Genomic DNA, 12,504 nt, shown 5'->3' with positions numbered 1-12,504 from the left:
TTACCTTTTCTAACACTGCTAGCTCGGAAGCACTATTTATAGCAAGGCAATATGGGTCACTGTGAAAATACTTTCCCCTATGAAGTTTCTATATAATATAGAGTCTCAAGTCTAAGGTAGGGATGAAATAGAGATACTGTCTGGTATTTCTTTTTCTTGGAAGCTAAGAAAGTGGGGATAGAAGTGAGATAGTTCATGGTTTTAAAGAATTGCTCTGTTCTTTTATACTCTGTCCAGAGCAAATGGATGTTATAGGGATGTCTCTGTTGTTTCTCCTGCTGGCACATTTCCTTGTACTTCCAGCTGTCTAAGGTCTTGAATCTCCTGTTGGGTCATTCTTCCAGAGCCTCCTTCCCTGGAGGAGTCTATGCTCAGTTCATGGTGCCCTCTTTGGCAGCCCAGAGTGAAGACCCCATAGAGGAGAGGATCCAGAGGAGCATTGAGAAGGCCAAAGAGGAAAAGGATGTGGCTGAGGCTGGGAGGAACTTCAGTTAACATGGTGGGAGAGAACCAGTACCACAGACCTAGCAGGTAATAGGGTGTCCAGCAGAGGACGAAGGTCAGCAAAACAAGCAGGGCCAGTCGCAGGGCCCGCAGACGAACACGGGGGCGGTTGTCTAAGGAGCGGCGTAGGGCAAATTCACCGGCATGGGCTGAAAATTTAGAAAATATACTTATTCAGAACCACTCATTTTCTGACTTAAAATATGGTGGTTGATGGATGGACAGAGAGAGTGGGATGGAGCTGCCCCCTGTGTGGATGAGAATACTGCAAACAGGAGGTGATGCTGTAAACTGATGCTGGAACTGTAGCCTCCCTTCCCCCAGGGATTATGATGGATAAGCTGGAGACAAGGTTTTTATTGAGGTGCTATGTCATAGGAAGCTGCTAAGTCTACTTTAAAACTTGATGGCATCCAAGAGTTCAGAGGCTGGTTAGACCTGAAGACATTCAGAATTACGTGCAGCATTGGGTATTAGAGCTATGGTTAGGATCTCGCTTTTGGTTTGACTGATAGCTATCAGAGAAGTAAACGAGACTACAGGCAATGGTTTAGGGCATGTATAGGGCTTGTGGATTGAAGTCTCACCATGGTTCCCTTTCCTTGTCCCGGGACTGGATACACTGAGGACAATGCGGCTATAGCAGATGGTCATGGCAGTCAGTGGGAGCAGAAAGAGGCAGCAGAAGGTGAAAAGGTTATAGGTGGTCTCTTGCCAGTGAGCCTTGAAGCTGCCTTTGGTGACACACTGAGTGAAAGGGACTGGCCCATCTCGGTGGACAGTATGAAACAGGAACAGCTGGAGTGGAGTTGAGGATTATTAGAACCGGTTCCCCTCTTCTTCCCTCCATAAACTACCCATCAGTCACATGGTCTCTGCTCATTTCATCCTTAAATCTATGCAGCGCAATGCAGTGCTGAGTAGTGGTTCATCTGTGGTTCATTTTTAAAAGGTTGGAAATGTAACTTGAAAACCCCTGTTTTCCCCTTAGGTGATGGAGCTGATTAGTTTGTTAAATCCTGAAACTTAATCCTGCCTTCTCAAATTCTATTCTGACCTTGTACTTTTTAAAGGAATATCTACCACCTTACCAACATTTTTAGCTGAAATGATTTTCCTAATGTTTCTGATTAATTCTGTGGAAAAAAGTATAAAGTGGATGTTGCTAAAATTTCAGGCCATTTTGCAGCCATTCTGTGAAGTGACTATAATAGTCGTAGACAGTATAATGGTGAAACAATGTTCACCATTTAAGCTAAATAAAATTTTCCATTTTCCAAATGCTGCTAACTGCCCCCTCCCCTTTTGGATTTGGGTTTGCATTAGTACAGTATTTTTCTGCTGAGAACTTCAGGGTATTTGGGACAAGGTAGTATATATTAAATCACTATTTGATAAAAGGCAAGCTCAGTAGGTATCAGATTCCTAGATATAAGGTATTTGGAAAATGATTTCAGCAGGCATGAGGGACATAGGAAAGATGAATAGCATTGGCCATAGACATATTATTTCATGAGCTGCTTGGGGTTCTGACCAGCCTACTCTAAAATGGTTGGGGAGTGGTCTTTCTCCCTCTCTTGAGTTCATCTATGTCTGGGGTTTTGGGGGAGGCACTGAAACATTGTGAGAAGGAGTTTTAAAAAAAGGCATGGCTCCTGGAATTATAGTTTTAGTTCAGAATCTTTCTTCTGCCTCTTCTTACCCTATTTTGTTTTGTTTTTTTTTCTTTGCCTTGTATACAATTTACCACTTTTGACTCAAGAAACCTTCCTTTCAACTATTTCTGATACTTGGAAAATTAAGCCTACAAAAATAGTTCAAACTCCCTCATAGCACTAACACCATGCTTAAACAAAAGAACCTTTTATTAACCTTAATATATATATATTTAAAGATTTATTTTATTCATGCATACAAGTACAGGCCAGATTTCAGGAGGGTGAGAGGATTTACCAGAGACAGAGCAGGGACCTGAACAGGCAGACTGGCTGAAATACACTGCTGAGGGGAGCAGCAGGCAAGACAGAGGAGGTCTGCCGTTCCCTGTGGGGATCTCTACAGTTGTCCGGGATTGAACCTGTGCTGCAGAGGCTACAGACAGCTTTGCAGTGCTGCGCTTAACCGCCTGCGCCACCAGGGGAGGCCCTATTAATGTTAATATTTTAAATAGTCTATGGACAATGCAGACCCTATGCAAGAGGACTCTCATTTGGAACCAAAATGTCACCTTTTGCACAGGAATCATAGAATCATCACCAGTTTGCCCTTGAAGCAAATGGAGATTGCAATTACTACCAGATTATCAGTTTTCGCGATGAATTTAATCTTTCACCATCTTGTGGCCCATGGGTTTCACGTGATTTCGCCCAACCATATAGTTATTGGTAGAACCTAGACTTAAAAAAAACAAAACAAGCATTCGATGCAAGAAAAACAGGCTTCTGACTCCCAGTCCATATCTAAAATTTGCTTTATATAAACCCAACTAATTGCTTTTGCATTGCAATACCCCAGGATTTTAAAAGCCTGGGGTGGCAGAAATCTTGTTTCCAACATATTGTTGGAAGACTATATATAGTCCTAGAACTATAGTCAGACTACCTTTTTAGATCTAGTATCCTATCTTAAATCTGTCTCTATAATGCACTGTCATTCCAGACATTGAAATCACGGCTCCTACCAGATGTGATGTTAATCCTTGTCCCCAAGATACACTCAACTCCCCCAGAGGGCAGTAGTGGTTTTATTTTTAAGGGACTGCTTTACATTTTGCCCTTTTCTAGATTTCTAGTTCAGTTTCATTATTGAATCTTGATTAATTGATATTAAGTTCAGATGCTTTCTCCAGTTCTTACCCCCATTCCACCATAATCAGAATAAAGAATACAGATCTGATGATGTCACTCTGCCTTTTACTTTCATGTCTGTTCACTGCCTTCAGGAAAAAGTACAAATGATATTTGTAATCAAGGCCTTCCTGCCCCCCTCCAGGCTCATTATTCACCGTTTTCTAGCCCTCAACTTTAGCTGCAACCACTTTGAGACTGAGATTCTCAATCTCCTTCCCCAGCATTCCTTCTACTTTAACTTACCTAACATCTGTCTGGCAAGAATCAAATTTTAACATCTCAGGGAGCCTTTCCCTGGACTCCCCGTTGCTCTTTAGCTCCTTCTGCTTACCTTGAACATAACTTGACCACACACTGATTCGTAATTTTGTACTAGATTGCCTCCTACCCTAGTCTAAATTCCTTGAAGGTATGACTTTGTTGCTCTATCTTTAGCATTTGAATTTGTCTGGGAATGATGCATATTATTTTTTGAGTCTATGAATGAATGTACCATAAAGAGTTATCCAAAGGCCTTGACTTAGCTGTCCTATTAATAGCCCCCCACATAGGTTTCCTTCCTGCCCCAGAGTTACTCTGCAACAATCCCTTGAAGCAGGTGCGAGGGGAGATGCAATGAAGTGGAAACCAAGTGTAAAGCAAAGCCGAAGGTACTGGGTACTGCTTTTAAGAGATAGACTCTTACCAAACAAATTAAAATGCCATGATCTTATCTTGCAAAAGTGAGAGCACAGGTAACCGGTGAGGATTAGTGGCTGACCACTGCCAAGCACACCTAAATTTCAAAGGACCATGCTATGTACCCAAATTCTTGTCTAGCCTTGAGTTCCAACAAATCACTCACCTGGGGCAAGGCAAGCAGGAAACTAAGTCCCCAGGCTGCCCCCAGAAGTTTCCTTCCAGTTGAGCGGGGTCCAAGCGGGTGCAGTACTGCCGCCTGGCGGTCGAGCCCAATGACCACAGGCAGGAAAGCTGCGGCATACATGGCCATTAGTTTCAGGAACATGAGTGTCCGACATGCGATGTCCCCGGCCAGCCATTGAACGGTGACATTCCAGGTGGCATCTAGGGGCATAACCACAAAAGTGACCAGTAAATCGGCAGCTGCTAAATGGGCAAAGAGTCGCCGGACTGGAGAGGGGCGGAGCTGGGTGGGTTGCGGCCTCGTTACTGACCACAGCACGGCCAGGTTTCCTGCGGCCGAAGAAACAAACAGTACAATGGTCACTCCTACTCGGACCTTGGCTGCAGTTGAAAAGGTGGGCAGCTCTGAGCCCTCCACCTCTACTCCTGAACCCGCCCAGGCCTCCTCCCCCGCTGCTGATCCCCAAGGGGTGCTGTTGGCAGCAGACATGTTGCCCTGGAGCAGGAAGGGGCGGTGGGGGATGAAGAGGCCAGCTTCGACCCCTGATTCGTCGCCCTCCTATGTGGAATCTGGAGCTGGTTACTGCGCACTTCGTCCACTAAGGCTCTGTCTCTGCAGACTCTCCATCAGTATTCTGGAGGGCACCTGTCCTATGGTCAGGGTCGTTCAGGGAACGGGTCCGCTGCTGGCTTCTGCGTCCATCTAACTCTTTAGCCCCAAGTCCTGCACGCGCCCGAGCGTGCGGGCGTGCTGGGGTGTGTGTGTGCGTGTGCGTGTGCTGGGGGGATCCCGGGATGCACCCGGGGCCACGGTCCGCGCGGGTGGCGGGACACTGCAGCCTTCCGCCCCGCCCCCGCCCCGCAGCAGGCCCCGCCCCGGCAGCAGGCCCCGCCCCCGTCCCGCAGCAGGCCCCGCCCCCGGCAGGGATTTAAAGGAGAAGGCCCGCGGCGGCGCGCTGAGGCCCGGGAGGCCGGCGGGGAGGAGAGCGCCCCGGCGGGGACGCCCCGCAGTGCCCGCCCAGAGACGGCGCTTTCGCCCTGGAGCCCCGTTCAAGTGGCCGCGCCGCTCGCTTTCTGTTCCGATGACGTTTGTCCCTCGCGCGGCCCCGTCGGGCGGCCCGGGAGGCGTGCCCAGGGGCGGGGCGGCGCTGCGGAGCCGGGGCCGCCGCTGTCATGGACTCCTGGGTCCGCTTCAGCGCGCAGAGCCAGGCCCGCGAGCGGCTGTGCAGGTGCGGCCCGGCGGGCGCGGGCGGCGGGCGCGGGCGGCGGGGGACCCTCGCGGGCGCGGTCACGGCGCTCCGGGGCGAGCGCGGGTCAGCCCGGGCTACGGGGGCCCGCACGGCCCTCGGGGCGCGACCCGGGCGGCCCTGAGGAGACGCGTGTTCGCGCCCGCGGGGAAGATGGGGGCGCTGAGGCACGCGCGGGCCGGCGGGGAGGCCGCGTCCGCGTGAGGCCGGCACTTCCCTCGCGGGGCGGTGGGGAAACGCGCGTCCGCCCGCCGCGGGAGCGGCCCAGGCTCCGGGACGCCGAGTTTCCGCGCCGGCTGCCCCCGGGACGCCCCGCCCCGCCCCCGCGCAGGCCCCGGGACCGCCCGCCTCCCGGTCCGGAGAGTAGCCCGCCGCCCGCGGCCCCCGCCCTCCTGCCTCACGCGCGCGACGGACCCCGCGCCGCTTCCCTGTCCCTTTAGGCCCCCTCGTTGCCAAACCTCCCGTTTTCTCAGCTCCGAGCAGTGCCCCCTGCTACCTTTGCGCTCTCTTCCATCCCTAAGCTTTTCCCTTCCTCTGGCCGGGAGGAGAAACGGTGAGATATGGGCTTGGCGAGGAGGCCAGGAGATGATCTCAGCTGGGGAAGGGGAAAGGCCGTGCTGGAGGACATTTTTGGGGAGCCCGGGGAGGTCTCCGTCTTACCTGTCTGCTCTCTTCTCCAGGGCCGCGCAGTATGCCTGCTGCCTTCTTGGCCACGCGCTGCAGAAACACGGGGCCAGTCCTGAGTTGCAGAAACAGATTCGTCAACTGGAGGGTCATCTGAGCCTAGGAAGAAAGCGTAAGTAGCCGTGCCTTTCTTACTAAGAGCTGGGGTACAGGCCAGAGATGCGGGGGTGTGAGAGGATTCACCAGAGACAGAGCAGGGAACAGAACAGGCAGACTGACTGAAGTACACTGATGAGGGGAGCAGCAGCCAGTGAAGAGAGGTCTGCCTCACCATGTGGGTTGCTCCTTGGCTGGCAGGGGGATCAAACTCGTGCTGCAGAGGCTGCGGATTGCCTCATAGTGCTGTGCTTAATCCCTTGTGCCACCAGGGAGGCCCCTCTGCTCCCTTCTTTACCCTCCTTCCCTGCCTTCACGTTTACCCCTCGGTGCCTCCCAGTTGGGATATGAGAACAGGGTAGGGGAGCCCTAAGGGATTGAAGAGTATGGGGCAAATTGAGGGAAACTGAACTGTGACACTAATTAAAATTTGAAGTTAAAAAAAGGGTTTCTGCTCTTTAATTTTTTTAAGTTATGCTATTGTTTCTGTCACTGCTGGACTTTTACCCTCTTGCCTTCTCTCTGTGTGATTTGCTCTCTGTTTGCCGCTCTACTTCCAAATCCTTACTTTTCCTTGCCAATTCCACCAGTTCTGCGCCTGGGTAATTCAGCAGATGCCCTTGAGTCAGCCAAGCGAGCGGTGCACCTGTCAGACGTTGTCCTGAGATTCTGCATCACCGTTAGTCACCTCAACCGAGCCTTGTACTTCGCCTGTGACAATGTTCTGTGGGCTGGAAAGTCTGGATTAGCGCCTCGTGTGGATCAGGAGAAGTGGGCTCAGCGTTCATTCAGGTTTGATATCTTTTTATCCTACAAGACCTTTTTCTCCATATTGCATAGCTTGCCTTTTTTGAGAGAAGGATCTCTCAAGTTCTTCCTAAAATATATACATCTTGGGCCTCCCTGGTGGCGTAGCGGGTTGAGCGCAGCGCTGTGAAGCTGTCCACAGCCTCTGCAGCACGGGTTCAATTTCCGGCCGGCCAGGGAGATTCCCACATGGCGCGGCAGACCTCTCCTATCTTGCCCGCTGCTCCTCTCAGCAGTGTGTTTCAGTAGATCGGCCTGTTCTGCTCCCTGTTCTGTCTGTGGTGAATTCTCTCACCCTCCTGCGCCTCTGGCTTGTATCCCAGTGCTTGTATAAATAAATAAATCTTAACCAAAAAAAAAAAAAGAATTAAAAAAAAAAGAAAATATATATTTAAAAATATGTTTTTTTAAAAAAAAATATATATATACCTCTTAACCAATCCCTTAGCTTTCAATTTTCATTTAGATCTTAACTATCAGAGAATAATGAATGGGAACAGATGGAAGACAGATGCTCCCCTGTGATGAATGATGAAGATTGGGCAAGATAATATTATACATTGCTTTAATTCTGCTTCTGTCTATTCTACATGTTATGCCCCTGACTGCCTGCTGATTCATTCACTCTAGAAATACTAAGTAGGAGCTTTTGTGGTTTAGGAATTCAAGCAAAACATCAAACACATATGGTTTTTGCTCTCACGAAGGTTCTAGTGTAATGGGGAAGCCATATAGTAAATAACCACCAAACCAACTACTGGTGGAAAATGACATACAGAATATTATGAGATATATAACAAGGGAAGTTAATTTAGATTGAAAGGCAAGAGAAGAACTCTTTGAAAAAGCAATGATTTCATTCAGACTTGAAGTCTGAAGAAAAGAAGACATTTCCAACCAGAAAATAGTATGTTCTAAAGCCTTTCTCTAAGAAAGACTTTAGGAAATAGAGAAACAGAAACCCAGTGTGATGAGCAGTATTGAATATGGGCAATAAATTCACACTGTAGGGCCTCCCCTGGTGGCGCAGCTGTTGAGTGCTGGGCTGCGAAGCTGCCCGCAGCCTCTGCAGGCTCTGCAGCCTCTGCAGCACCGGTTCAATCCCCGGCCGCCAGCGAGGGTCCCACATGGAGAGCAGACCTCTCTTGCCACGCCCACTGCTCCTCTCAGCAGTGTACTTTGTCTGTCTGCCTGCTCTGTTCCCCGCTCTGGCTCTGGTGAACTCTCACCGTCCTGCGCTTCTGACTGTACCCAGTGCTTGTATAAATAAATAATTAAAAAAAAAAATCTTTAAAAAAAAAATAAATTCACACTGGAGAGCTACCAGACATTTTAAGCAATGGTAAGGTTTATTGTTTAGTTTGGTTTTTGTTTAGTTTGGTTAAATTTTACCCTAAGCACAGTGGATTCTGAGCAGGGATGTGACGATTCAAAGTGTGTCTAAAGAAGGTCTCTTCTGCTGCAGTGTGGAGGATGGATTGTGTGGGGCAAGAGAAGAGGAGTGGCCTGATATGGCCAAGAGATGGTATTGGCTTGAACTAAGGAACTGCCTGGTAATGAAGGTGGAGAGAAATATGATTTGGGAATGAAATTATCTGTGTACATATCATCTGTACTACTTTTTGTTTCCCTGTGATTGTCTTTGTGCTTTTATATTAGCAGCCATTCTTTTCTTCTTTCTCAGTGATTTACAGCAGCAAAATAGCTTATACTATATGATGGGTGAGCCACGCAGGTCTAGGGAAAAGCAGCTTCCTGGAAGAGTTTATCTCCTATGTTCATGCATTCATTCAACAAATTTATCGAGCTCTTACTATGGTGTAGGCACTGGGCTAGACACAGGGATACAGTGAGAAAAACCAGCAAGGTCCCTGCTGTTATGGAGCTTACATTGTAATAGGAGGAGACAGACATGAAGAAATAGTATGTATGAGAAATATCAGGTAGTAGTTAATGCTGAGCAGGAAATTAAAAGAAGGTCATGTGATACAAAGTAACTGGCTTGCTACTCAGAATGGGGAATTAGAGAAGGCCTCTCTTGAAGAAGTGACATTTCAGCTCAGTTCCAAAGAGCAGGAAAGAGCCAACCATGTGAAGATTTTGGAAGGGAGAATATTCTAGGTAGAGGGACGAGGTGGTATAAAGTCCCTAAGCAAGAACAAACTTGATGGGATCAAGATATAGAAAGAGGGCCTTCCCTGGTGACGCAGTGGTTGAGTGCTGGGCTGCGAAGCTGCCCGCAGCCTCTGCAGCGCCAGTTCGATCCCTGGCCGCCGAGCGAGGGTCCCACATGGTACGCAGACCTCTCCTGCCACCCGCTGCTCCCCTCAGCAGTGTACTTCGGTCCTTCTGCCTGTTCTGCTCCCCACTTTGGCTCTGATGAATTCTCTCACCCTCCCACGCTTCTGACTGTACCCAGTGCTTGTATAAATAAATAAATCTTTATAAAAAAAAAGATATAGAAAGAAGCTAATGTGATTGGAGCACAGTGATTGGGAGGAAGAAGGTGTGAGATGGAGTCATAGAGGCAGCACTAGGTGCTGCGTTCTGTAAACATGCCTGAGTTATCTAAATTTTATTCTAAATGTGATAGGAAGGAGTTAATGTTTATGACAGCTACTATTTGAGATTAGATCGGTGGGGTTGGGGGCAATGGTGACCATGGAGATGTCAGTTGAAGGGCTAAGACAGTAGTTCAGGCAAGAGGTGATGGTGGCACAGACGATGGTGGTGGAGTGTCAGAGAGATGTGGTTGGGTTCAGGACATGTTCTGGAGGTAAGACAAGTATATTCACTACAGACCACAGTTGTCAGAGAACATTAAAAATCAGAACCATAGGCTGTTCTTTTTTTTTTTTTTTAAAGATTTATTTGTTTATTTATACAAGTACTGGGTACAGAGAATTCACCAGAGCCAGAGCGGGGAGCAGAATAGGCAGAAGGACCAAAGTACACTGCTGGGGGGAGCAGCGGGCGGCAGGAGAGGTCTGCGCGCCATGTGGGACCCTCCTCGGGTGGCCGGGGAGCAGCCGGGATCGAACCGGCGCCGCAGAGGCTGCGGGCAGCTTTGCAACCCAGTGCTCCACTGCTGCACCACCCGGGAGGCCCCATAGGCTGTTCTTAAGGAATTTATAAGCTAACATGCTTAATACCTCTCTGCCTCGTTTTTTGTTAAGGATTGGATTTAGATGATCAGTAATATGTCTGAGTCTCTGAAACAACTGAAACTTGTTCTTTCCCAAAAAATTAAATTATTATAGATCAAATTTCTTTTATTTTTAAAAAAGATTTATTTATTTATGCATACAAGAGCTGGGGTACAGGCCAGAGATGTGGGGGGTGAGAGGATTCACCAGAGACATTGTGGGGAACAGAACAGGCAGACTGACTGAAATACACTGCTGAGGGAAGCAGTGGGGAGACAGGAGAGGTCTGCTGTGCCATGTGATTTCTCCCTGGCCGGCTGGAGATCGAACTCATGCTGCAGAGGCTGCGGATTGTTTCATAGTGCGGTGCTTAACCCCTTGTGCCACCAGGGAGGCCATTATAGATCAAGTTTCAATGTGTGTATGCCAGTGAGTTGCCAAATGGAAAAGTGAAACTTGAGGTTGATCTTGGAAGACTTCATGATGCTCATGAATTTTAAGCCGGGACCCTAAGTTGTACATAAACACATTAGTTATAGAGAGATGGAGGACATTTCTAATTGTGGGTAAAATAGCGTTCACTTCTGGTGTTATGATCTGTATGATCCCTTTGTGCCATGGGGAGAAAGGTTTAAGCATTCTGTTGGCTAAGCTGCAGGGAATACGAGCTCTGGCTGACCCTTCTACCCTGTCTATCCCAGGTACTACCTGTTCTCCCTCATTATGAATTTGAGCCGTGACGCTTACGAGATTCGCCTACTGATGGAGCAAGAGTCTTCAGCTTGTAGCAGGCGACTGAAGGGTTCTGGAGGAGGAATCCCAGGAATTGAAAATGGGGAGCCTGGGGGTCCAGGAACTCCAGGAGGAGGCCTGCCTCAGCTGGCTCTGAAGCTTCGACTCCGACTCCTGCTCCTGGCTCGGGTCCTTCGGAGCCACCCCCCTCTTCTCCTGGATGTGGTCAGAAATGCCTGCGATCTCTGTATTCCACTGGACAAACTAGGCCTCTGGCGCTGTGGTCCTGGGATCGTGGGGCTCTGCGGCCTCGTGTCCTCTATCCTGTCTATTCTCACTTTAATCTGCCCTTGGCTACGACTCAAGCCCTGATATTCTGGCACAGGATAAGGAGGGAACCTGAATTGGTGAGATGGACTCTTAGATCATCCCCATCATATCACCCTCATTCTGCTTCTACTCCTTGGTCAAAGTTACAATCCAGAGATGAAGGGTTACGGGTGGATGAGGTGAGGAAAGGTGACTTGTGAAGTTGATTCTAATGTTCAAATCTGCCAGAGCTTTTGTCCTCTTCTTCCTTCATTACATTGTCTGTGTCTCACTAACTCTTTTTCATCGTCTCTCCTACATCTATTTAAGATTCTGTTTCTGCATCTCTCCCCCTGCTTCGTTCTCTGTCTGAGGAATTTAATCGGCAGAATTACTTTTTAGTAAGGGAGACAGAAGCTGTGAGCTGTAGCCTCTAAACGCCTTCTTTTCCTCACAAAGGTGACGTGTGGCAAACATGACCCCCTTCAAACTCCATATCATAATTTTAAAGACTTTGTGTCCAGTGGACTCTTCCCTCATGCACCAAAGGCGGTTTGATGCTTCCTCTTCCCTCCTCGTGTCTACCTCACCAACCCCTCCCTCCTGACTTGGCCCCTAACCTCCCTCCACTCATCCCTGCAGATTTCCGCTTACACTTCGATTTCAGGACTCCGTTCCCTAGTCTCTTCTTACCCCCTCTTTGCCTATCCAGAGTGATGCTGTGTCTAGCATCTTGCTGTAAATATTGTACAATGATTCTGTGTAAATAGCTGTGGCACATGCCCAAAATGTAGAGAAACCTCCGGGGTCAGCAAATTAAAGATCAATTTGCTCACTGATGTTTTGTCTGGTCCTGTGTGTTCTGGTCATCTGAGGCCTCTTCTCCGCTTGTGGTTTGGGTTTTCCATGGGATTAGCCACTGGCATCATCACCTAGACTCCCCTATTGAGTACCTGTAGTGTGCAGGAGTCACAGAAAGCCAGGAAGCCCTGTGTGCCCAATTTCAGAAGCTTATAGCTTTGTTAAGGAGACAGGTTCTAATGTGAAAGTAACTATCCTGGCTGTACAAAACCTATCCCATACCAGTTTATAGTTCATAGTCCCTCCAAACACTGTAAGGCCGCAAGGAAGCATAGGCGAAAATCACAAACAGAACTACATGGAGCGGGCCAGGTCAGACTTCGCGTGTGGGCTGTCTTTACATGTCAGGGCTCCCCTGGGTAGGTGAGGAGATATTTCTCTTAGCAACTCTTCCCAGGCCCCAGG

The 12,504-nt window shown here is 48.7% G+C and overlaps 1 protein-coding gene across 1 annotated transcript; it reads left to right on the top strand.

Moving 5' to 3' along the window:
- The first annotated feature begins 5,379 nt into the window (after positions 1-5,379).
- On the top strand, positions 5,380-12,084 carry PEX11B (peroxisomal biogenesis factor 11 beta). The gene is made up of 4 exons (XM_037498492.2): positions 5,380-5,446; positions 6,145-6,260; positions 6,835-7,036; positions 10,899-12,084. The coding sequence occupies exons 1-4, from the start codon at positions 5,391-5,393 to the stop codon at positions 11,299-11,301; spliced, it is 777 nt and encodes a 258-aa protein (XP_037354389.1). The 5' UTR covers positions 5,380-5,390; the 3' UTR covers positions 11,302-12,084.
- Positions 12,085-12,504: the final 420 nt, after the last annotated feature.

The sequence above is a fragment of the Talpa occidentalis genome, unplaced genomic scaffold, assembly GCF_014898055.3.
Source record: "Talpa occidentalis isolate TD23 unplaced genomic scaffold, MPIMG_talOcc4v2.1 talOcc4.9, whole genome shotgun sequence".
NCBI lineage: Eukaryota > Metazoa > Chordata > Mammalia > Eulipotyphla > Talpidae > Talpa > Talpa occidentalis.
This window is presented reverse-complemented; position numbering and strand designations above follow the sequence as displayed.